Below are 24,686 nucleotides of genomic sequence, written 5' to 3'. Positions count from 1 at the left end.
AATGACCGTTATTTCCTACCACCATACACATTATGCGAAATCATACCATCTTAATTAATAGATTGTTCCACCATTCAATGATTTGTCACCGGGTTTATTTGTAAGAGATTTCTCTGTCAATCCCTAGGGCATGATAGATTGCGCGCACTAACCTTTTGACCAAGAAGCTCCGGTGAAACAATTACCCAACGCGGGGGTGTATATAACAACAGTGATAGCAACCCCTGGGATATCGAGGATGCCTAGGTGACGTCTAGTGTGAGTTCTTCTTTATGTTTTCTGAATAAGATACTTTTAAAGCCTCACTTTCATAGTTTTTCCTTGAGGTTACCACTGTCACTCCTATCAAATCAGCAGTTTTCAGTTTGACTTTGGCAGTATGCTCCAGTCTACCTTAACACAGCTTTTTCCTCATATAAGAAAGAAATTGGTAATAATAGACAATATCGTCCTTGTCGAACACTCAATACTTTATAAAAAACATACATTTTAGAGAGCAAGAATCACTTGAATTTCAAGTTTATGATTAATTTTGTTTTTTGTCCATTCATCAATATTAGTCACTAATTAGGACGCACTGGTTATTTAGAAGGTGAAAAAGATGAAGTAGCTTGGTTGGGGCTGTTGGCAGTGTTTGTGGAGTGGTATTACAGATGTCTCAACATATTTACCACAAGCCCTCTACCTTTGGGTTACGAGTTTGAATCCCATGTGGGGTAGATTCCAGATACTGACTTCTGGTCAATGGGTTTTCTCCGGGTACTCTGACATTCCTCTATATATCATCACCTTAAATGACCCTGTAATAAATACTGATTCTGATATTTAATTTAAATAATGGCATGTCATCAACGATTTTGAAATGACTTGTATATAATTATCATTTAAAAGTCGGGGACATGGTGGCCAACTGGTTAAGATGTCCCAGCCCAACATATTACCATAAGCTTAGCTCCAACTCTGGGTCGCGAGTTTGAATCCCATTTGGGCAGTTGCCAAGTACTGACCGCTGGCCAGTGGTTTTTCTCAGAGTATTCCGACTTTCCTCCACCAACAAATCTGGCCGTTAATAGGACATAAAACTAATACTCATGTAAAAGTCTCTACTATACCTATTTTATCAAAAAGAAACTGTGTTTTCTCATATAATTATTGTAAATAAGAAAGTGGTTATTATAGACAATATCGGACAGGCTAAACAAGAAATCAGTTACAAATACATACATTTCTTTATTTTGGCTATTCTTTTAATTGTAATTAGTATTATGCGCGAAAATATACCTAGAAAAAGAACAAATAGGTAAATACCTTCCCTTTATTCAATCCCAGTGAAAACATTTTATTAGAACACATAAAGAATGAAGTACAGATGTATTTACTTGAAAGCAACCTCTTTCAAATTTAGCTGTCATTTTTCAACCCTAAATGTATTTAGCGGTACAATATATTGTACCTTAACCAAAATGGTTTAATTGTTTAAAATGTATCTATATAATGACTAATGAGAGAGACATATGTTTTTTTAGATCTATTCCCAAACATTATCAAGTTTAGTAAATTATTGTTTGTTCCGGAATTGACCGAGGGACCGAGAAATTTGGTACACACGTATACAGAATGTAAGCCGTTTGCATTTTTTAGATCTAGATAACAATTCTTAATATGAAAAAAATGTAAAAAAAAATAAAATAAAAATTAAGCTAGTCTCTGAAATGCTCGAAACTGAACAGGCTATTGAGTGTATGATATTCAGTAGGCCTTCATTTAAGTTTTAAAACCTTCTTGTTACTATGACAAACCCTGCCCCCCAAGTATCCAGTAACTTAGGCCTACTCCAGGGTAATGTTCATGGTGTACGTTAGCCTAGGTGTCATGTAAAACTGCAGTGCATATTTAATAATGTTAATCATGTCCATTGTCAAGATAGCAGATATTTCAGATGTGTACGGTGGCTGGGAGCGGACATGAAATAAATATAAATCGTTCCCACGCAATAATATTTCGTTCCCACGCAATAATATTTCACTTCCACGCAAATATATGTCCGCTCCCAGCCGCCGTAGATTTGTCTTCTTTAATTGTCAATTTTATTTAGTTTACTGCTATTCCTTTCCAGACATGGTCGCATGGACGTGTCACTTCCCATGTATGCTCGGTGATATTTTTAGACGGCAGCTGATTAACAAAACATGTGTCATCTGATAACTGGTATGGTTTAATTACACTGCTGTAGGTAGCAATTTAATCATACAATTAAGCAATATATTAGAAGAACATATTAAAACGGCATCTGCCTCAAAGTCTGTACAATAGACAGTCAGTTTACGAGATGCTTTTAATTGATGTAGTGGAGCCTACAGAAGCCTAACGCTTAATTCAGTCGCTGTTATAATCAGACTTGGTACTGCAGTAGGTATACGAAAAACAATCATTAAAACAGAGATTTAGACAGCAGAACATTATTTAAATCTCTGATAATAAACAACAGCAATCTCAAATATTTGATAGCGAATAATAACATCCTAACAAGTAAAATACATAACTACTTACCTGATATTGCCGATTGTAACTTCAAAAGCGATGCGGCTTTCAACATCAGTCCAAACAGGTTCAAACAAGATACACAAGTGACACAACACGTGCGCATTATAAATTTCAGCAATCGTTTAATAAAATAAACAGAATTTTCATAAATACGATCGATTTGTGAATGGTCCACTCGTCGATCCAATCGGTCAGAATAGCTTTGAAGGAAGGCGGCCCACAAGTCCCGAAATCTCGGCTGCCGTGGAAATTTACTGGGAATCTACGAAATACCACCAATTTCCAAGACCGTCTTGTGGTCGTTCTGTATAATATTTCCAAACACCAAAAATACCGTTTTGGTCAGAATTACTTATACTCAGTAGCGTAGGAAGATGAAACGTAATAAAGGTCCTCAATATTTCGTAACACCCCCCCCCCTCCCCCTCGCGTGAGAGAGATACTTGATATACTTTTTTCATTTTTCATATATCATTACATATAATCCTTGCACACATCTATAGACAGTGGCGTCGCTAACAGGGAATTAATGAATACGCAAATTAGCGTGCTAGTTTGGGGGGTCCGGGGTTTCTACTGGAAAAATATTACGATTTAGAATAACTCAACTGAGATGAGCTTCACGATGTATTTTGATGAATTTGCAAGTTTGTGGGGTCCGGGGGTCTCCCTGAGAAAATAATTACGATTTGGAATGGCTGAGATGAGATTTACGATGCATTTTGTTGAATTTGCGAGCACCGAAGGCGCGAGATTTTGGTGTTTGTGGGGTCCGGCGGTCACCCCCGGGAAAAATAATTACAATTTAGAATGGCTGAGATGAGTTTTACGATGCATTTTGTTGTATTGTATATGTTGTGTGTACATTTGATATATATTTCATTTTTGTTTACATTACACTAAAAAAAATAATTTCGTATCAGAAGATAGTTCGTTGTAAGCAAATTCGTTATACGTTTCTCAAAGAGGAACCAAAACCGGGAATTCGAATTTACTTCCAGATAAGCAAAAAAACATATCGGATCAGACAGATTCGTCTTAAGGACGTTTTTACTGTACTTTGATAGTCTTAAGATTTAAAATATCATTGTGTATTCTTTATGATAGTTATAACGATGAAAACATATGGAAAACATTCTGTTGAAGCAACAAATTCCCCTGCCAACCCCTTAAGTTATTCCAGTATCCCTAACCTACCGTGACTTTTTAATTGACTTTTTGACTACCAAATTCAGTTAAATGATGTGCCTGTTAGTAAGCTTACGTTGTGAGAAGTTTCAAAGAAATGAAAATATCCGTTCTTAGGTTATTGTCTCGAAACCAATCAACATCAACTCAGACATACAGATGGACGAACTGACAAAAAACGGAGACAATCACGAGCGTGACGTCATACTTTTCAGAGAAAATGGCTAGAGTTTCGTAGACAAAAGTAATGAGGTCATAATGGATACCTACCTGCAAGGGAGTTAACACTGTAAAATGCAATGACAAAGAAGTCTACGTCTGTGAACATAAGTATGACAACTCTAAATATTGACATTACTTCAGAAATCGAGGATAGTAGTAGTATTACCGTATAGCTGCATTTTGATTTCCATTTACATTGGAAAGAAAGTAGATTTATATATTGTATTTATATAATAACAATAATATAACAATTTTCTGCAACTTATTGCGAAGTTTTTTTAAATTTTGTTCACAAACAAAAATTCTTTTCGTAAAATTTCATTTAAAATCAGTAATTCCTATAATTAATTTTTAGAATGTTTAGATGCATGTTTATATTTGTTGTCATTAGAGGGTGGATTCGTTCTGTATGTACATAACCCGAACTACAATGCGTTTGTTAAATTTCACGGATAGAATCATTCGTGATATCCTCCTAACAAATGTACATTGAAATGAGGAGGTGTATCCTCCTAACAAAAAGGAGGTGTATGTACATTGAAATGACTCATGCTGTTAATACATTGAAATGACCCACGCTGTTAAAAGGCCGTCAAACAAAAAGTATTTTTTCACAAGAAAACATTACAGAAATGACGGGAAAATATCCCTAATTAAATAACCTTCTATTTTGTTGTTTTTGTCTTTTTGTCCTTTTTTGCAATGCTTTCCATGAAAACAAATAAGTCAAAAAAATATTTTGTTGAAGTTTGCGAAAGAATTAACTTAACTTCAAATTTCTGAAAATGGTGTGGAATATCGTTTCTTGCCTAAAACGATTTGCATAATTTTGAGTAATGAGAATAATTTACGAACCACATGATACCCGATTATGTTTGTGCGGTACTAGTATATCCAGTGGTGACGGAACGCACCTATTTGTAATCTTCCCGCTGAAATGACGTTAGCGCGGTATATCGTCTTTTGACGTCATTTCATCACCAATAGAAACAATAGTTCCGCACAAACATTATCGGGTATTACGTAGTACATGAATTGTTCCCATAACGAAACGTCGTTGAAAGTACTTGATACTTATTGCGTGAACTTTTTATTACATTTGCAGTCATACATATTATGAAAAAAAAAACAGATTAATTTGCAATTATCGTATATTTAGAAGAAGTGTTTTATATTTTGATGGCGAATTTGGTTGGAGTAGACCCATTGAACCAGGATACACTGTTCGTAAACAGTTGTAAATGAGAATTATTAAATTATTTTTCAATGTTGTTATTACGTTCGTCGTTCATTCGTCTCACCGTGCGTTCATTCATTCATTCATTCATTCATTCATTCATTCATTCGATTTCTACGAAGGATATGAAAACTTATATTTAACCTTTAACCTTTAGTTTTAAAATTTAATCCATGTAGAAACATTTGAAATAAATAAAAATGCTGCCCCTAATGTGTTTTTGTTGGGTTTTGTTAAGATAAACATTGATTAAACAGTCATTTATGGAGTGACAAATTTCACCGCTTGTTCCTCGAACCCGCGACCAAATCGATCACTGTATAGGAACAAATCCGGATATAGGTACTACTCGAAGCGAGAGAGTGTCAGATCAGACAGGACCCTAGGTTATCCTATACCTCCAAGGAGGCATATTTCCATATCTTCTAATTGTAAAATTGTAACATTACCAGGTAAAGTTCGTTTAGAACTTCATTCGTATTAAGCAAGTTTAAGAACAGAAAATATGCGATAGAATAACCTTGAGTCCTGTCTGATTGATCTGTCATTCACTCACTTCAAATATAATCTTCTATCCGGATTCGTTCCATACGTGAAGTATAAACTAGCTGTAGAATATCGTACGTCTTAATCACTCGGCTATTGGGTATATTTCGCACCTCTCAACTAACAAGATTTACCATTCTAGTCAACACCATGCCTTCATCTCCATGCCGCCTTATCCTTGACACTAGAGGTGGTTACTATAACCGTCCTTATATCCACCTCTTAACTATACCATAACACAACTGAAGGCTGCGTGAGCTACAACAGTTGAGACAGGTACTTTGGTTCATTCGTATAATATAAGAATATAAATATATAGGCTTATGATTTGAGTTTTTTCTCCTGAAATACCCTTAGTTTTACTATGATATAGCCGGGCCTAGTGGTGGATATAACAACAGTGATAATAACCCATGGAGATCAGTATATAATGTTATAAAGATAGCAAGTTGTACTGACATATAAACCTGTTGTGACCAAGACAACTATCGTCGTTCCATAGCCCGGTGTTAGTATTAATCACTACACAGTTCTGAGTGGTGGCATTTCAAGGCTCACCCGGATACCAATTTGTGAAACCGAATGGCTGACCATTTTCCGACCATACGTATTCTGTGTTTATTACTCTGTCGTTCCCACCTGTGTAGAATCCTGCAAGAAAAAATATGCTTTACAAAACTTGGAAAGAAAATCAATTTATAATACCGTAAATTTAGTATTCATATTCAGGTTTAATTTCTCTGGTTAGCAACTTGTATTTTACGTCATCTGTTTCTACGAGAAACTAACGTTGTTTTCACATGAATCAGTGACGTTTTTATCAAATCGGGTGATGTAACAATCGATCACGCTATTTCATGAGCAGATAACTCAATTTTATCGAAAAATATTATTTGTATCATCTGCTTAGTCTGACAAACAATAAACATTTATTTTCATAATAAACATAACTTAAAATCAAATCTCGAAACAGTAAAAGAAAATTAAGAAAAAAAGAGACAAAAAATTTACATTATTGTCAATCATTCAGAATGCTCCACTGCCGACAAATCGTATTTTTCTCTTTCAAAAACAGGAGCAGCCAAATAAAATTTTTTCTTCAGTTACAAAAGTTATTTACTTTACACCATTACCACCACTGAAAAGTTTGAGCTTCTAATTTTAATTCAAGTTAAAAATATGAAAAATAATTAATTGCATCCCGAAAAAATTCCGTGGCACTATGTCCTATATGACGTAAACTACTGATTGCGCATGCACCAAAAGCAAGATAGATTATTTTACATATATTATTTTGTGTTGATTACACATATGTATATATGATTAAACTCCAATTATTGTTAAAATGATAGATATCGGGTTTTTTCCTCTATTGGCGGTGGAGCATCTTTAATTTGAACATTGCTTCTATTTGGAAATGTTAATCAATCAATTAGTTGTTAAAGAAATGAATATTTATTGAATATCCAAACACCTTTCGTAGTGTAAACGAACGATAATATGATATCAATAGTGACGAGATTAATGTGGAAAATATTATAAAAACAACGCTGTTATTGTGACATTATTTTTGAAAGAGTCGACGGTACGTACTCGATGGTAACACACATAGTTCCTGATGTTAGAACACAAAACATTCATACTTTGATAAACGCTTGTTTTATATTCCACAATTCCATGACTATTTTATAGGAGTTAAAAGTATAGTTTTGTTTTCAAATTAGTTTCTAGGATCAAGCTGAAACTTATCCTACATACATTTCATTGTTTATGTCACGACGGACCTGGAAAGTTTCTTGGTATGAATTTAATAAGTAAAAATCAATAAAGAAAGTTTTGATCGAGAATCATTTGCTCCACGATGATAATTTTAGTGGTTCCAATTATTTTTCTGTTTTGATATTTTCTAAAATAACTTACATTTGTTAGTTCATGTTTGGTTTTAAATTGGTTTTAATCTGCACAAGACAGTGTTTTTCTTGGTGTGAATTCACAAGGCGTTCTATTGGAAACCAATTTACTCAACTGTAACCTACAATATAGGTTTGTAGTAAATACAAGCAATATTAGCATCGACTAACTCCTTCTTTGCATAAAACAGGGTTATCTTCCTTGTGGGTTGGCATAGAATATGACGTAATCATTTTGTGAGTTAATAAGACGTCCTTTTCCAATCTTTCCCATGGTTCATTGCGGTCCCCATATTCAGGAAACCGCAATGTATTCTGGGAGAAATTGGTTCTTTTCTTTGAAAAACATGACGTCACAATTAATAGCTACTCGCAAGGGCAGATATATCTTTAATATGCAAAGACGGAATATCATGGCATACTTACTGTCATCTATGTTTGCAGCTACCAACATCTGGTTTACGGCCAGTGTATCTATGGTAACAAGGACGCCATACATATACATGTATCCACACATCACCTGGGAGACAGAAATAATAACACATGAATAAATAAACTAATATGGTAATTTCCGCCCGGAATCTTAGAATAGTAATAATATTTTTTTTCTTGGTTTTCACATTTCACATTAAGTCACACGCATCGATTTTGTGTATCTATTTGGCAAAAAAATCCTTTTGGAAAATGGATCGTACGTTTAAACACAGATTCACACAGCTAACAAACAAAATTTCGTTAATACATCGATTAAATAAAAAAGAAATTCTGAATATATTTTCATTAAGCATAACGAAAAGATATTCAGTTCAATTTGCAGTAAGAATAGGACCGAAATGCGGGTTGCAAATTCACTCACGATATTTAAAAAATGTGTTTAACATCATTGTTAAAACATTCATATAATAGTATACCTGTGCATCCATCCATGTCAGAATGTAACTGCTGAAGTAATAACACCTGTTGTCAAACATTACGTCATCGTTATGGCAAGTTCGAGGGACTGAAAGAAAATGTTACATTTTAATGCAATGGAAATATATATCGGGGAATATATATCTTCACAGAAGTATGGTTATTTAACAAATGGATAATAAATATATGCAGTAAAGTAAACTTCATATTCTAGAAAAAAAAGAAAAAAAACCCCAAAAAACAAACAATATACAACAAAATATTGCTTCGTAGTAATTTTAAACATATTTGCGATTTCATAATTCCGCGTTATTGGTTCTAACTGGCAATCGTGTAATGTTTTACACAATCATCAGCGAAACCTTGGAATTTGCTTTCGATTATCTCATGAAATTACCTGAACATGTATATATAAAGCGAAAAGGGATTTACAATATATACACCTTTGAGATTAAAAGAGACAAAACATTGTGATTTGACACATTGAGGTCACGTTTGAAACTTATTGATATAGGATTTCAAAATATTGCAAAAATATCATTAAAGGCCGACGTAGATACGATTAGATAACCGCTACTGTTTTTTAGTTGAAGCAGATTTCGGGTGAAAGTGGGTTATTACTTTATTATCTATTTCCAATCCGTGATCACATTTAAATTAATGTGCATGAACTATAAAACATAATATGTATATTACGTAAATCAGGATTTTTATCAATTTTACCTACTTTCGTATTTGTAAAAACAGCATAACATTACTATGTCTGACATTTGTTGAAGTTTTTTTTTATTACCTTCCATACAAATATCTTTACCCGAGCTAAGTTCAATACAGACTTCACGCGCCTGACAGGTCCCACATGAATTTGAATTGTAAATCTGAAAGAGATTCAAATATGGCTGCATTGAGATCGCCTCTGCACTGCTGGGAAGTCGAAATTGTGTATGCCTAACTGTTTCTTTTTATCATAAAGGTTTTTGGAAATATTAGTTCATGCTTCAGTTTAGAATAAAGATAATATGGAGGTTTGGTTGATTTTGAAATTATTTATGCCTACCTGTTTCTTTTTTAATAAAGATTATTGGAACTATTAGTTCATATTAAAATTTGGAATAAAAATAATATGATTCTTTGATTGATTTTGAAATTGTTTATGCCTAACTGTTTCTTTTATAATAAAGGTTTTTGGAAATATTAGTTCATACTAAAGTTCAGAATAAAAATAAAATGGTGGTTTGATTGATATAAAACTATTCGACAATGTGTAATTTTGTCGGAACTGTATTGCCTTGACCTCCACATGACAAGCTACAGCAGTAAGTTGTCAAGTGGAGGTCAAATTGCAGTATTATTGTTTGCATAACTGAATAAAACCAGTGGTTTCGTTAAAAATAAAGGTAACACACAGTCAACCCATTATATTCCCTCGGAATAACAGCATATTTTACCCCTACCCAACTATAATTTGATGTTCAAAATACATAGTCTTTTACAACGTTTGGCAGATTCGATCATTTAAAATGTTCTGATGATTTACTTTTTCTGATATCAGCCATCTTAAAGAAAAAAAAGGTTGCTACATGTACTTTCATAACCGCCTTAAGAATCTTGGTCAGTGTGTTTGATTTTCGTTCCGTTACAATATTTGTTATTCTTCAATATTTCTTGTAAAGATTTCAAAATACTTTCACTGCACTTATTTAAAAAATGAAACTAATTTTAGTTATAATTTCGTATTGCTTCATCATTTTATCTTAGTAAAACTTTCAAATAATTAGAAAACTTGACATTTTCAAAATATGGGGTACGCTTAATATAGCTAAAATGTCGTCCTGTGGTATAATATATTAATGATAAGAATTTTAGAGTTTGAAATTTGGACTAATATAAAATTATCTACATTTACATGTGCGGCTTTCAAGTATGTTACATTGAGTAGGTCAAGCACATGTGTTTCTTAATAATGAAATGCTATTTTCGAGGATTCAATTTTTTTTTGAAAAAGCATCTGTTATAAGATTATACCTATAGCATGCTTTTTCAAAAAAAATTGAATCCGGTAAAAAAGCATTTCATTGTCTCAAATGAAGCCAGAAGAATTAAAAACAAGAGGCCCATTGACCTTTACGGTCACTTGAGTTTGAATATATAATGAAATAAATAAAAGACATATAAACACTATATACTTGGCCTTAAAGTTGGTCAATGATTTTATAAATTTGACTTTTTAGTCTACGAAAAGTGTTTGCTTCCATCAAACCTGTGAACTAAGAAGATTTTTTTTTATATTTTAGTTATTTTGACCCTATTTGGTCCCGCCCCTCTTGTCCCCAAAGGGGGTCAGCGTGGATCGATAAAAAATGCTCATCAATGTGTTTTTCCTTTATAAACTGTAGTAAACTTGACCCCCTCCACAAAGGGAAATGTGAGACCCCGGGGTCATATAATTCAAAATTTTTATAAAACACCTTACGACCTTTTTCATCTAGAAAGTGTATTTGATTCTACCATTTCCAGAATTTGAGAAGAAGATTTTTTATGTTTAAGCATATTTGAACTTTTTGGCCACGTCCCTCTGCCCCCAGGGGGCGGCCAGGACCAATATGGATATGATGTTAAAAATGCTATCTCAGGCTAATAATTCTAAGAAAGTTTGACTCATTTCCTATGAAAATTGAGCAAAAAATGTTCATAAATGTGTTTTCCCTATATAGACTATATAGTAAACTTGACCTGCTCCTCATGGGGAAACAATAGACCCAGAGATATATAATTCACAATCTGTCTTTCTATCTATAAAAACTATTTGATTCTACTGTTTCCAGAATTTCACAAGAAGATTTTTTGAAGTTTTAGCCTATTTGACCCCTTTTGACCCCACCCCTAAGGCCCCTGGGGGTCAATCATAAAAAAATAGTTAATAGGATTTAACGGCCATCTCATACTGATAATTCTGACAACATTTGACTCTTTTCCTATTACAAATGACCAAATAATGCTCAAAGATGTGTTTTCTCAATATAAACTATTCACCTTAAGACCTTTCTATCTATGAAGAGTATTTGATTCTACCACGTTTGTGAGTTGAGAAGAAGATTTTTGAAATTTAGTCAATTTTACCCCTTATGAAATTTAGTCAATTTTACCCCTTATGGCCCCTCCCACAGCCCCCTTGGGAGTGGGGACAATATAATTCACAATTTAGATTTTCCTTATGCCTAAGAAGGTTTGTGCAAAATTTCATTGAAATTGCTTCTGCATTTGGAGAAGTCGAAAATGTAAAAAATGTAAATTGTTTACGGACATATGACGCACGACGCACGACGGACGACGACGGACAAAAGGCAATTAGAATAGGTGACTTGAGACCTCGTCTCAGGTGACTTAAATCAAAATTTGCCCTAAATGACTGTAAATTCTAATTTTAATCATTGACACCATAATAAAACAAAAGTTAGTGATAAAAATTCTATACTATCATAAATATTGTAAAATTAGTGCTTTTTATTCTTGCATTTTCCCTAACAATATAAAAAACCTAACAATTAGATATGCTCTTGGGTGAAAAAAATAGCTTTTTTTAATATCAGAAATCAAACAATTATCGAAAGGAAATATATTTTCGTCAGCAACTCAAACTCTAAAAATACAAATTAAGATTATACACTTTTCTTACGTAGATAAACTATTTTAGATTGAATTAAAATGATAAAAGAAGGAAACAGAGTTACATTTGATTATGAAGTAAAATATGTTTAATTTTAAAATAATACCAGCACCACAAAGGCTATAATCTTAATTTTGACGAATCAGGGGGTCTTTATTTCGTTACAAAGACAACAATGCACTTAAAATTGTTACTTTATCATTCGGCATACCACATAACCCATATGTACCAATTTTCACTTATATTATTAATATTTAAATTTCAACCAATCAGAGACCTCCATTTTTTTCCATGGCAACCAATCTTTTTGAACGTGATACCATCTTATTCAGCATACTTCTTAACACCCAAATACCAATTTACACTCAAATCTGACAAAATCTAAATTTGAACCAATCAAAAGCCTCCGTTTTGTTACCATGGCAACCAATATTTACAAAGGTGTTACTATGATGTTTAGCATCTAAAATGATTATTTTACACTAATTTCCACTTACAACGAACTCTGGAATCATTAAATGGAAATGTAATAGCTAGGTATACTAACAAAGAAGTGGTCCATTGCTACCTGCACTCTCTATTTTCAAGTCACTCCAAAAACTGTTTTCCCGGATTTTAATTTCGAAACTTATTTTTTACATAGACAAAATTGTCATGAGAGTATTTTTAATGGGAGGGGGTGGGGGGGGGTATAATTGTGGACAAAACCCGTAACAGGGTGAAATCAGATGACAAAGAGCAATGTTTGTTTTCGTTTTCTCCAAAAAGTGTTCATTTTTCATAAAAACTATTATTTCAAACAAAATTTACCGTTACAAATTTAAAAGAAATGACTTAAATATAAAGTACACGATCTACTCAAATGAATTATGAATGAAAAAATGTAGAATATTTAACAAAGGTTAACCTATTTTGGCATGTTAGTGCAGTTAGTTTTAATGAAAATAAATACAAAGAATTCAGGCCCTTTTGGGCCTTTTCAAAATCACAAAAGGAAAAAGAAGTGTCATTTTAAAGGGACAACTAATAGTACTTTCGATATGCAAAGTTTCAAGAAAATTGGGCGATGGGCAGTTCCTATGGGATTTTTAACATAAGCTTGAACACCACCCTTACAGAAATGAGTCGTATTAATTAAAATTTAGTTTTGGAGGATAAGTTTGACAAACAAAATATTATTCGACTTCATCATTATTTATATGACTTCCTCAATTCTAAATAGACTCCCTCATTCTGATTTAAGATATGTATTTTTTAATTACAAAAGGTATACTTGAAAAGTATGGTATCATTATGACATTTTGCAAGCTTATCGTAACTCTGGTACAGTTTAATGGAATTAACTTGATCAATCGTCAGTATTATCATATCTCGTTATAGTTCTTGTGATTGACGCTCAGTAACATCTAATAGTGTGTTTTGGTTTGGACAATACGTACAAAAATATACATTTTAAGAGAAAAATAAAGATCTCAAAATGATCACATGTATTAAACATGGACCAAATATATACAATCATGCACATGGGGTCACTTATACATTATGTATAGCGAGAAATTATGTTATTCCATGTGTTTGAACGGATTCGATAAGAAATAATGATAATAAGAAATAGCAGAGCACACAAAAAACTAATTACTGTGCCTCTGTGCTGTCTATGGATCAGAAATACGAATATTCACTATTAGAAATTCCAATCTCAAATTTCTATCTGAGCTAATAAGGCGACGACAATGGAACCCCTGCCGCATATCTTTATGAAGTCCAGAATTAATTCAAAGTTTTGCTAATGATGGTTTATATTAGTGTCTTAACAAGAGCCTTTCCTACCGAGATATCTAAGGGTTATCCTTAATATCTTTTGTGTTTATGAAACCAAAAACACGGAAGGACATTCTTCATAGACGCGAAGCATGGATGGAAAAATAACCTAAAACCTCTAACCAATAGAAATGAGCGTAACGTATAAAATTTCGTTATTCTGGCCTATCATCTTCCAGGGAAGGCTCTTATTCCAAATTTGAGTTCTATTTTTTGTCTTTTTGCGTAGCTCAACGATCGCATCACTTACTAGTTACCTACCAGTAACTGACAGCAGAGAACAGGTAAGAAAATACTCTTAACTCTGTACATTGTATGCTATAAACGTCGAAAACCTAAGGAGTGGGGAAGGATTTAGAAGTTTAGAATCAGAAGTACAATACCATCTGAATACGCATTTTTGATAGACCTTCGTAACGTTCTTATCAAAAAGGCATGTTATATTCAAAATAATTTTTACAATCTTAGTATCATAGACATTCATTTTTTATTTTTAATGAATAATTGCAGAATATTTTAAGTAAATCTGTGTATTACTTATGAGAAAAAGACGCTCCGTCATAATAAATGTTCAATAATATTATACAACATTTGAATGTATATATCAGGTTATACAACATGCGTTTGATACAATACATTTATTATCTATATAAAAGTATGAATATACTTATGTGCCTCATAGGTCATTTTTTTGCCGGACATCTTTATATACGTGTACAGTCTGTATGTATTTAAATGTCTGACAGGAAAATAAAATACATATGTATTACTTATTTTCGCATTTTAAGACATTTTGACGTAAAAACAAATCCTCATACGTCATACAATGTATTTTGTGTATATAAGAAACTATAGTTTGTAAAAGGTGGTGTTCAAGCTATTAATGTAAAAAAAATCCCATAGAAACTGCCCACAGCCATATTTTCTTAAATTTTGAATATCGAAAGTACTACTAGTTGTTTCTCTAAAATATGGCCACTTTTTCCTTTTGTTATTTAAAAAAAAGCCCAAATGGCCTGAAATCTTTGTTTTCATTTTCAATAAAACCACCTTCACAAATATGTCCAAATAGGTCATCCTTTGTTAAAAGTATATTTATAGATCATTTGAGTAGATCATATACTTTATATCCCAGTCATTTTTTTCATATTTTGAACGGATAATTTTGTTTCCGAAAATTATTTTAACAAAAAAAAAAACCGAAATATTGCTATTCGTAATCTCATTTCACCCTATTTAACGAAATGTCCACAATTTTGCCCTGCGTTAAAAATATTCTAAGGACATTATCTGTCTATGTGTAAATTAGTATCAAAATAAAATCCGGAAAAACACTTTTTGTGTGATATAAACATAGCGAGTTCAGGTAGCAACAGAACTCTGTTTTGTTAATAAACCTAGCTAAACGTTTCGAGTATAAGATTCTAGAGTCCAATTTAAGAGAAAATTAGAATATAGTAATAATTTTGAATGCTAAATACAATGGTAACAGTTTCGAAAATATTGATTGTCATGGTAACAAAATGACGGCCTCTGATTGGCTGAAAATAAGATGATGTCAGTTTGAAGTGAAAATTGATACAAAGGGCTATATGAGGTATGCTGAATATTATAGTATCACTTTCAAAAGAGATTGGTTGCCGTGGTAATAAAATAGAGGCCTCTGATTGGTTGAAATTTAAACATTGTCAGATTTAAGTGAAAATTGGTATGCAAGGGTTTTAAAGTTTGCTGAATAACATAGAAACACTTTCGAATTGCTTGGTTTCCATAGTAACAAAATGAGCGACTCTGGTTGAAATTTTGATATGAGTGAAATTGGTACATATGGGTTATGAGGTATGCCGTATACCATAGTAACATTTTCGAAATACTTGTTGTCATGGTAACAAAATAAATGGCACTGATTGGTCAATATTACGATTGTAGCCTTAGTGGTTTGGTATTCGCTTTAGTTGAAACATATCTTATTTGAAAATCAAATGTAATTCTGTTTCACTCTTTAATCTTCATCAATTCAATTTCAAATTGTTTTAATCTTAATTTGTATCTTTTGAGTTTGAATTACTAACGGAAATACATTTCTTTCAAATTATTATTTGATTTCTGGTTTTAAAAAAAGAAACCATTTGTTTAACCCAAGAGCATATCAATTTGTCAGGTTTTTTTGTACTGTTAGTTAAAATACAATAATAAAAATGCACTAATTTTATATTGTAATTCTATCACTAATTTTTGTTTTATACTGGTAACTAAGGCCAATTTTTAATTTACAGCCACCTAGGAAATCCTGTCTCGCTACATTTCAGCCTTTGAAATGCTATCTTTCCGGATTCCAATATTTTTGAAAAAATATCTGCTATAAGATTATACATATGACACGTTTTAAAATGATTTAAAGTGAGTAAAAAAACGATAATATGCCAAATATTTTGTGCAAACCTAATACCCTTAATTTTAATTTTGACATTTTATGCTTGAAAACTTATTTATAGTCAAAATAATTAGTAAATATCATTATAAATGGGTATACAATAAAGAATGAAGTATCTTTCATTAACAAAAATAATAAAAAATGAAAAATATCTTCAAAATCTGCCCACAAGGGGTCTAATTGACACATACCTGGAGTATTTTTAGAGACATCATTTCAGACCCTATATGCTTTTAAAAAAGGCAAAATAGATAAAAAGCACATATAAATAAGTAATGTACATACACTTATTACATTGCAAAATTTGAAAAAAAATCGGAGCTAGAGCAGATTTTGCAACTTCGCCTTTATCCCGAAAGTAAAAATGTCGCGGAATGTTTACAACATATACATTAAGCAAAATTAAACATTCGCGATTTTCTCCATGTCTACAGTATGCTGCTCTATATACATTTATATTCTAAAGCGGTATATTTTTGTGGTTTTAATATTCTTTCTTTTTAGAACAAAATTCGTTTTTAGAAGGATACATTTCCGACGATTAGTGATTATTTGATACATCTTACATATGTACATTATTAAAGTATTTAAACATGAATAGATTGAGATGAAAAAAAATATAAAAGTAAAAATAATAAAACACTTAAGCATTGATATCATTATTTTTTAATTTCATCGGGGTATGAAAAAAAAATTGTTTGCAAACTGTGTGAATCCGCGTAGCGGATTCTCACAAAAGTTTGCAAACAATTTTTTTTTCATACCCCGATGAAATTAAAAAATAATGATATCAATGCTTATAATTAATTTTAAATGACATTATGTTTAAGAAGAAAAAACACACATAACCATTTTAACTGATTTTAATAACGAAACTAACTCTTTTTGCATCTCTGCGCGCATTAATCGATTGCACCGCAGTCAGGTAAAACTGGACATGAGCGCTAGGCAGCTCGAAAGGAAGCGGTGCACATTATGCTACTGCATGACAGCCTTTTACATGTTATTCGGTTGCTGACCAAAGATTAAACACACAGTTTGTGAAAACGGAGTGTTGTCAGAAGTCCTGACGAGACAAAAGTTGTTAGAAAGAAGCAACTCTTGTGTTTTGCTGTGGGACCATCTGTACATGTGTTCCCGGATTCAGGCTAGCGGGCGCGGCCATTACGAGCTCGTCATCACGACATGATGTGTTGGACATTGGGATCGCTGTTTGGTTGTACAACAGCAGAAAGAGCGGTACTTAGCTTGTGCTTTTGACCCGTAGTACATCCACGACTATAACTTCTAACGGAACTTTCGTTCTTATGGCCGGACATGAACATAATATGTCTAAGTTCGAAACCAGCATCGCTCATCGCTTGTATAGCTGTGGCCCGGAGACAGTGCGCGGTGTAGTGTTGTGTGCATTTAGCGTTGCGAGAGATATCTCCCATAAATCTTCCAAATTGGTATTGTTTGAGCGGCTTGTCGGTGTACCAGAATGGAGATGTCGTCGGAGAGACCACTGCGGTTTTGTTGCAATTACAGTTGGTAGTAGACTAAAGGTTACACCCTTGTGCACACGGAGTGCACTACGTTTAGACTACAGGTAGACACGGAGTGCACGAGGTTTAGACTACAGGTAGACACGGAGTGCACAAGATTTAGACTACAGGTAGACACGGAGTGCACAAGATTTAGACTACAGGTAGACACGGAGTGCACTCCGTGTGAACACGGTGTCCACTACAGGTGGACATCGTGTCCAGGTACATTGAGACCTAGACAGACAAGGTACGGTGATGTGTTACAGTTAGGGATCGGGGAAGAATAAGTTCTTCAATTTGAAATAATACATAATTATAATTTTTTAGTGTTTATTTTTTTTTAATTACAACATCTACAATTTAATGTACAGTAGATATAACTATCATGACATAACTATATAATACAATATTGTTTAGTATACACGAATAAAACCTTTTCACTGCAAAAGTAATAAAGATTGATTTATATTCATTAAGTATATATATATAATTTACATCAAGCATTTTCACAAGTTAAAATCAACTTTGAATTGCAGCAAAAACCAGTCCTAATGTGCTTTTGAGACACTTTTTCTTTTATAATAAGCTATCAGTAATACCATCATATACCGGGTAATACATAGCTTTTAAACAAAAAGATTTGGTGCCTATCAATCAGTTGTCTAGCGATACCCTTGTAGATCGTTTTTCATTAAAATATATACACTTTAATAATATTTTTCTTGCTATTTTTAGTTCTAAAAGTATTGTACGTAAAAATAGCTTAATTACATATTCTTTATTAAAAACTGAACGTCTTTAAAAGATCATGCAGAATTAAATCCATTTCAAACTATACGACGTCGGACGTCCTCCACATATTGGTGGCTAGTCTACCTACAAGTACAAGTACCCAATTCAGCTTGTTTTGATTCTTAATTACCGGTACACACAATAAGTTTATGATCCCAACCCCGCAAGTTATCTTGATCGTATATTGCGTCATGGTTCAATAATTATAACTTGTCAAACATACAGGTAAGCCACAGTATCCAGCTATACAGGTGCCTCAAGGTGACCATCGATAGATGGCCAGAGGCAGAATCGTTACCTTCTGTGTTTGCACGGCTTTATGAGAATGGGGGCAGTATCTTTATATAATATTTGATTTTAGAATTGTTTCTATGGAAGTTTGTTAAGACAAACAAATATACTTTACCGTTTAAAAATCATATAGGTTCATGAGTTTGAAACACACAAGTACCATTCTTATTAGATACTTAGAGTAGAGCCTGGGTAAACATGTACACGGGTTCCCGGGGGGGAAGGGGGGGGGGAATTGGGATGAGGTATGAGGGTAAAAACTAGCTGGCAAAACATATAGTAAGTGATGCTGAATACACCTCAATTATTGTCATGACAGGCAGCCGTGAAGTGGAGCTGACGGTAGCTGTACAATGCGTAAATCATGAATGTCTGTCACAACCTTGAATTTACCAATAATACATGTATATATTATAATCAAAATTAATGTAGATTAGGCACTTATTCAACCTTGTAATATGATATTTTATATACATAGTCATGATAATCAGGTTTCTGATATATGTAAAAAGCCAGTGTACAAAATTAAATTAATGAAAAGATATTGGATGAAATATGATATTCCAATAATCTTGAAATAAATGTTTTAGTTAACTATACACTTGGTAGGCCTATTTAGATTATTTTTAATTTTAATATATAAAGCTTCATTAACAAATAAATTAAAATGCACTACCAGTTAAAACACATATCCCTATATTGACTTGCATTGTTGTATAACTGTACGTATTTATGTGATGAGTACAATGTATGTATGTAGAGAGGCTGCCACCTAAGTACAGCTATAAATGGACCTCCTGGGGTTGGGATAAGGTACTACATGTACATGTATACAGGTGTTGTTAGTCTGTGATACACTTGACTGAACATATTGAAGGGTGCACAAAGAAGGCCCCAGGCCCCTGGCCCCACTCTGACCAATGTTAGGTAATTTAGAATATCATACCCGTGTGGTTGATGGAACAGTATGAAGTCCAAGTGACCATGGCAACTGCAGTCCTAGCCTAGGGGTCTACCTTTCGAGCAGGCAAATTTAAGTGTACAATATACTACATGTATGGATCATACATTAATATATATATATATAGTTATCATATAACTCACGCGGTTTGTAAAAGAAGGTCAGAATAGGATATTGTCAAATTATCAAGGTTTCTAGAATTGAAATAATTATGACAAATTAAGAATCTAATCAACAACTATGAATCTACAGTTTAAATGGGTAGAAGTTGGATTGATTTTGATTCTGTCTGTTTGATTTGTTATCAGACATGTGACCTGCATTTAAGCGATCGGTCCTTTGAACAGTGTTGATGATCACGAGCAGCCACATGCCCGATAATAAATTTTTGCTTTCCTAAGCCAGTGCTTACAGGTTTCTCAATCGCTTTAGTGTAATAAAGTGTAATTTCTAATGCCGATTTTTAACGTCTATGGACGATTTCTCATTTTCCCAATGTTTTGCAACGCGCCAGGTTCCATGTAGCAAATATTATACAAACTATTTCGCGCACCTTGCCGTTTAGAAAACTATATTCCATATACATACATAGTTAAACATTTTATAAAGAATTTAATTTGTTTATGTTTATATGTCCTTGCTTTTATTATGCCCATCAATATATTCTTTTTAATCAAAATAATTTTACTTTATATGTATCTATTCAAATAAACATTACAGTATGAATGATTTCCAGTAATTAACGGCAATTTTTATGTTGCAATGAAAATTATGTTTCTGATCGCAATAACTATTTCTATCTGTCAAAGTCCATATAGACTGCAGAATCAATACATATTTTCTCATATTTCTGTGGCACATCATCTAGTCTGTCTGTGGTCTGGATGTAGTGGACATTTTACCTGGACACGATGCATGTTTAATGTCCACCTGTAGTGGACACCGTGTTCACACGTAGTGCACTCCGTGTCTACCTGTAGTCTAAATCTTGTGCACTCCGTGTCTACCTGTAGTCTAAATCTTGTGCACTCCGTGTCTACCTGTAGTCTAAACCTCGTGCACTCCGTGTCTACCTGTAGTCTAAACCTCGTGCACTCCGTGTCCACTCGTAGTTCACACCGTGTGCACAATGTGTAACCTTTAGTCTACTACCAACTGTATTAAAAACATACGGAGCATTTGGAGGAGTTTTGGACAGGAATTTCCGTAATGCCTTCACAGGACAAGTTTCGGAATCTGTGGCATACATTCTTTTATCTGAGCATGGTGCCTCTGTGCTATTCAACCCTCCTTGTTTGTTTTTTTGAGTGGTCTCGTGGGAAATTGAAACATAGGTATGTTCGTTTTCATCATTCAGAAACTGAAAGGAGTTCGGAGTTAGCTGGATATGAAACTCAAGTCCCCTACTGACAAAGTGAATTGCGAGATCAACCCACACCCGGTACCTCAACAGGACAGGATTATCACCGGAATTAAGGTACGTGTTAATTAGTTCAAAGTCCTGTTTCGAAATAATTGATTTGTGCTGAGTTGGCCGCGATAACCCACTGCGGACATTGTGTTTTAACTTGGCGTCCAACATGTTATTGGCCGATTTGAATGTAATGCTTCGCACGATATCTATTTCTGTGCGTCCAAGATCGTGCAAGTGACGATTTATAGCGGCTCGGACATTTATTAAAGTGTTCTTGTGATATTCAGTAGGTCCACTGCCAGAATTCCTAGTCTTGGGTGTGGCCTCTGCATAAAATTGACGGAGTTTTTGACATAGGTCTCCTTCATTGATTGTAGCCATTGGAACTTCTTGTCCATACACCTCCATATTCCAATCTAAAAATGTAATTATATTGATTGATAATCGAAGTTTATAATTGATCTAAAAAAATATTGATATTATTTAATGTTATTTACGTCATTGAATTTTATTAAATCGTCTGTTTGTAATGAAATTGTTTTCAACATTCTGGTAGTTTAAGGAAAAACTTTCCGTTATGGAATGATCCAGGTTCGAGTCCTGGCCGGAAGAAAACATTTTTATTATGACAGGAGATTATTTTATTTTAACGTACCTTGGAACAGTTTCATCCCCCATTTCGTATTATTTTTGGTAGATTTGGATTGTCTCGATTCTTCCAGTGCTTTCAGATCTTCTTCAGAATATTCTTTAAACCTCTGTTGTGGTGTAGGAACATGTTGATTTTCTGATCGTACAAAATTTTCAATCTCGGGCACATTCATGGCTTCGGCCATTTCGGCTCTGGCCTCTTCTGGTGAAACAGATGTTGATATTCCATTCGGAATATCGAACAAAGTCATTAAAATGTTGTTCAACTCTTCACTGTTCATTTCTAAGTCCTCTACTTCCGTAATATTTTCTTCTAATTGTAGAATATCTTTAGGTTTTCCTAAGTTAAAGCTTGCCATTTTGAGAGCCTCAAATCTGCTTGCACAGTAGCTAAACAGAAGCCCTAGCAGACGACGCATACCAAACTTTTATTTCTTTATTCAAAGTTTGTTTTTTTGGCAAATACTATTTTATTGCCTTAGTTTTAAAAAAATACAATTTTGCTTCAATTGAAACAATTTTAAACCAGTGTTTCTTTTTGTTTAATTTTATAAACGGAAGCTCCGTGTTGAAGATCAAAGGGATCCATATCCCTTTGATGTTTACCGACATTGGATGTCCGACGAAAGTAGTTCCGTAGATTTTGTAGGTGGCGCTTATTTTTTTTTCATAGAGGTAGAGTGAGGGTACGTAATTTCGCACAGTACGTAATTTCGCACACCTGACGATTTTTCGCAATCTTCCTTTAAATGTCAGAAAGATTTGCTCTGTTGTTTATGTTGTGACTAAAGGAGGCCTCTCACTGTGATTTTGTCATATTTAGTTAAACTTTTCAGGATAAGTTTGTTTTGAAAAAATGAAATCGGAACAATACGGCCCATCTCCGTAAAGAAATTTATAGAAAATAAACCACTTGACATAAAATAATTCTGGGTGATAAATAACTGATTCACGTACAAATATGTAGAGAAACTATCCTTTTTTAGAATATATCGAAACCCGTATGAAAATCCATCAAATATAAGCGGAAAACAGATATTTTCTGCGGACACCCTATGACTTTCTTGACCTCGTTTACATTGTTTACTATAGGGAGCGGTCATTTTTCATAACGAAAATGGCGGCGAAATGTCACTTTTTCATTTAGAAATATAATTGTGTTTTGATGTCATTTCAAGATTGGAACTGTACTTAATCTTTGTTTATGATGTTGTTGGTCCATGAAATGTTTGAAAATAATTATTTTCTCCAAAAACAAGAAAGTTTGAGGGGTGTGCGAAATTACGTCCCCCAAACCCGTTCAACTACAGGTTAACATCAAGTTAATAACAGCTCCCGTGCGCAGTGATACGTCTGCGCATATCCGGTTACATACTCGTGTGTTGTGAAGCACTTGTACGTCTGCCGATTTAAGTTCAGCCTTTTTGGTTCGGAATGAAAGTATTTGAAATTCATTAAAATCAATGCCAAAAGTGTGCGAAATTACGTACCCCCACTCTATGCAAAAAAAATATCGGCCAATCAGAAAGTCGGATTAAGTATGAAAACAAAGAAAAATTAATTATAATAAAACATAATCATGAAAAAATCGTAATCAACTCAAAATTTGATACCGTAAACAGTATTACCTTCCATAAAGCTTTATTTATAATTTGAGCATTGACAGACAGCCAGTAGTTAATCAAACGTGACTTTACATTTTGTATTGAGTTTGCTATGACATAATTAACTCAGCCATGGTTACCTAAATTGCATGGCGATCGGTGGATTGATGGTCATTCAAAATATGTACTCAATCATTACTAATTCCACCGAAGAATTTTCATGTTGAATCGTAACTTAATCAGAACAAAGGGTTAATTGTGCATTTTTTCTGTACAGATTTTCACTGAAAATGAACAACACGCTCATAAACAGCACACCAAATAACGAACCTTTGTCGCTGACCATCAACCAGTCGGTGGTGTTGTGGAGTATTAGTGTGGGTGCAGTATTTGCCATTGCTGAACATTCTACTATACTGCTTCTGACATGCATGAGTAAAACCGTAAGACAGAGACCTTTTGCTGTGTCCATTCTGCTGCTAAGCTATAGTGACATTTTACTGGGTCTGGCTTTGCTTCTTTCTTCGTTGATTAATCTTGCATCCTTGCGACAAACCTGGTTATGCGGATCATTATGTTTCTTGCAGCAGTTAGGACTGATATTGTCCCTTGTGCATATCTAGGTAATTTGTATAGAACGATATATAAGTACTCGACCCATTCAAATGAGGACTTTCTCTGTGGGCAAGCGTCAACTGCTTACAGTTATAAGTATGGGGATATGCTTTCTGATTCTTGGAATACCTTACCTGTTCACAGTTAAAGAAGCTACGGTAGTACTACCGTGTACAACCGTCACTTTATTTCAGAAGAACAGGCTGTACACTGTTATGCCTGTGCGGTCTGTATCTTTCCTGATATGGATATGCACAGTTATTGTTTACGGTGCAACTGCTAAGAACACAGGGACCTGGCACGAAAATTTTTAAACTAACAGTATACATATATATATATTATAGTATC

The 24,686-nt window shown here is 33.7% G+C and overlaps 1 protein-coding gene across 1 annotated transcript; it reads right to left on the bottom strand.

The window, feature by feature from the left end:
• Positions 1–2,091: 2,091 nt before the first annotated feature.
• LOC138322307 (uncharacterized) lies at positions 2,092–22,790 on the bottom strand. Its single transcript, XM_069266343.1, has 4 exons — positions 22,124–22,790; positions 21,227–21,884; positions 2,551–2,586; positions 2,092–2,227 (listed from the first exon to the last, which is right to left on the bottom strand). The coding sequence occupies exons 1-4, from the start codon at positions 22,536–22,538 to the stop codon at positions 2,092–2,094; spliced, it is 1,245 nt and encodes a 414-aa protein (XP_069122444.1). The 5' UTR covers positions 22,539–22,790.
• Positions 22,791–24,686: the final 1,896 nt, after the last annotated feature.

The sequence above is a fragment of the Argopecten irradians genome, chromosome 4 (assembly GCF_041381155.1).
Source record: "Argopecten irradians isolate NY chromosome 4, Ai_NY, whole genome shotgun sequence".
Lineage (NCBI taxonomy): Eukaryota > Metazoa > Mollusca > Bivalvia > Pectinida > Pectinidae > Argopecten > Argopecten irradians.
Note: the sequence above shows the minus strand (reverse complement) of the source record. Positions and strands in the feature narration are given on the sequence as shown.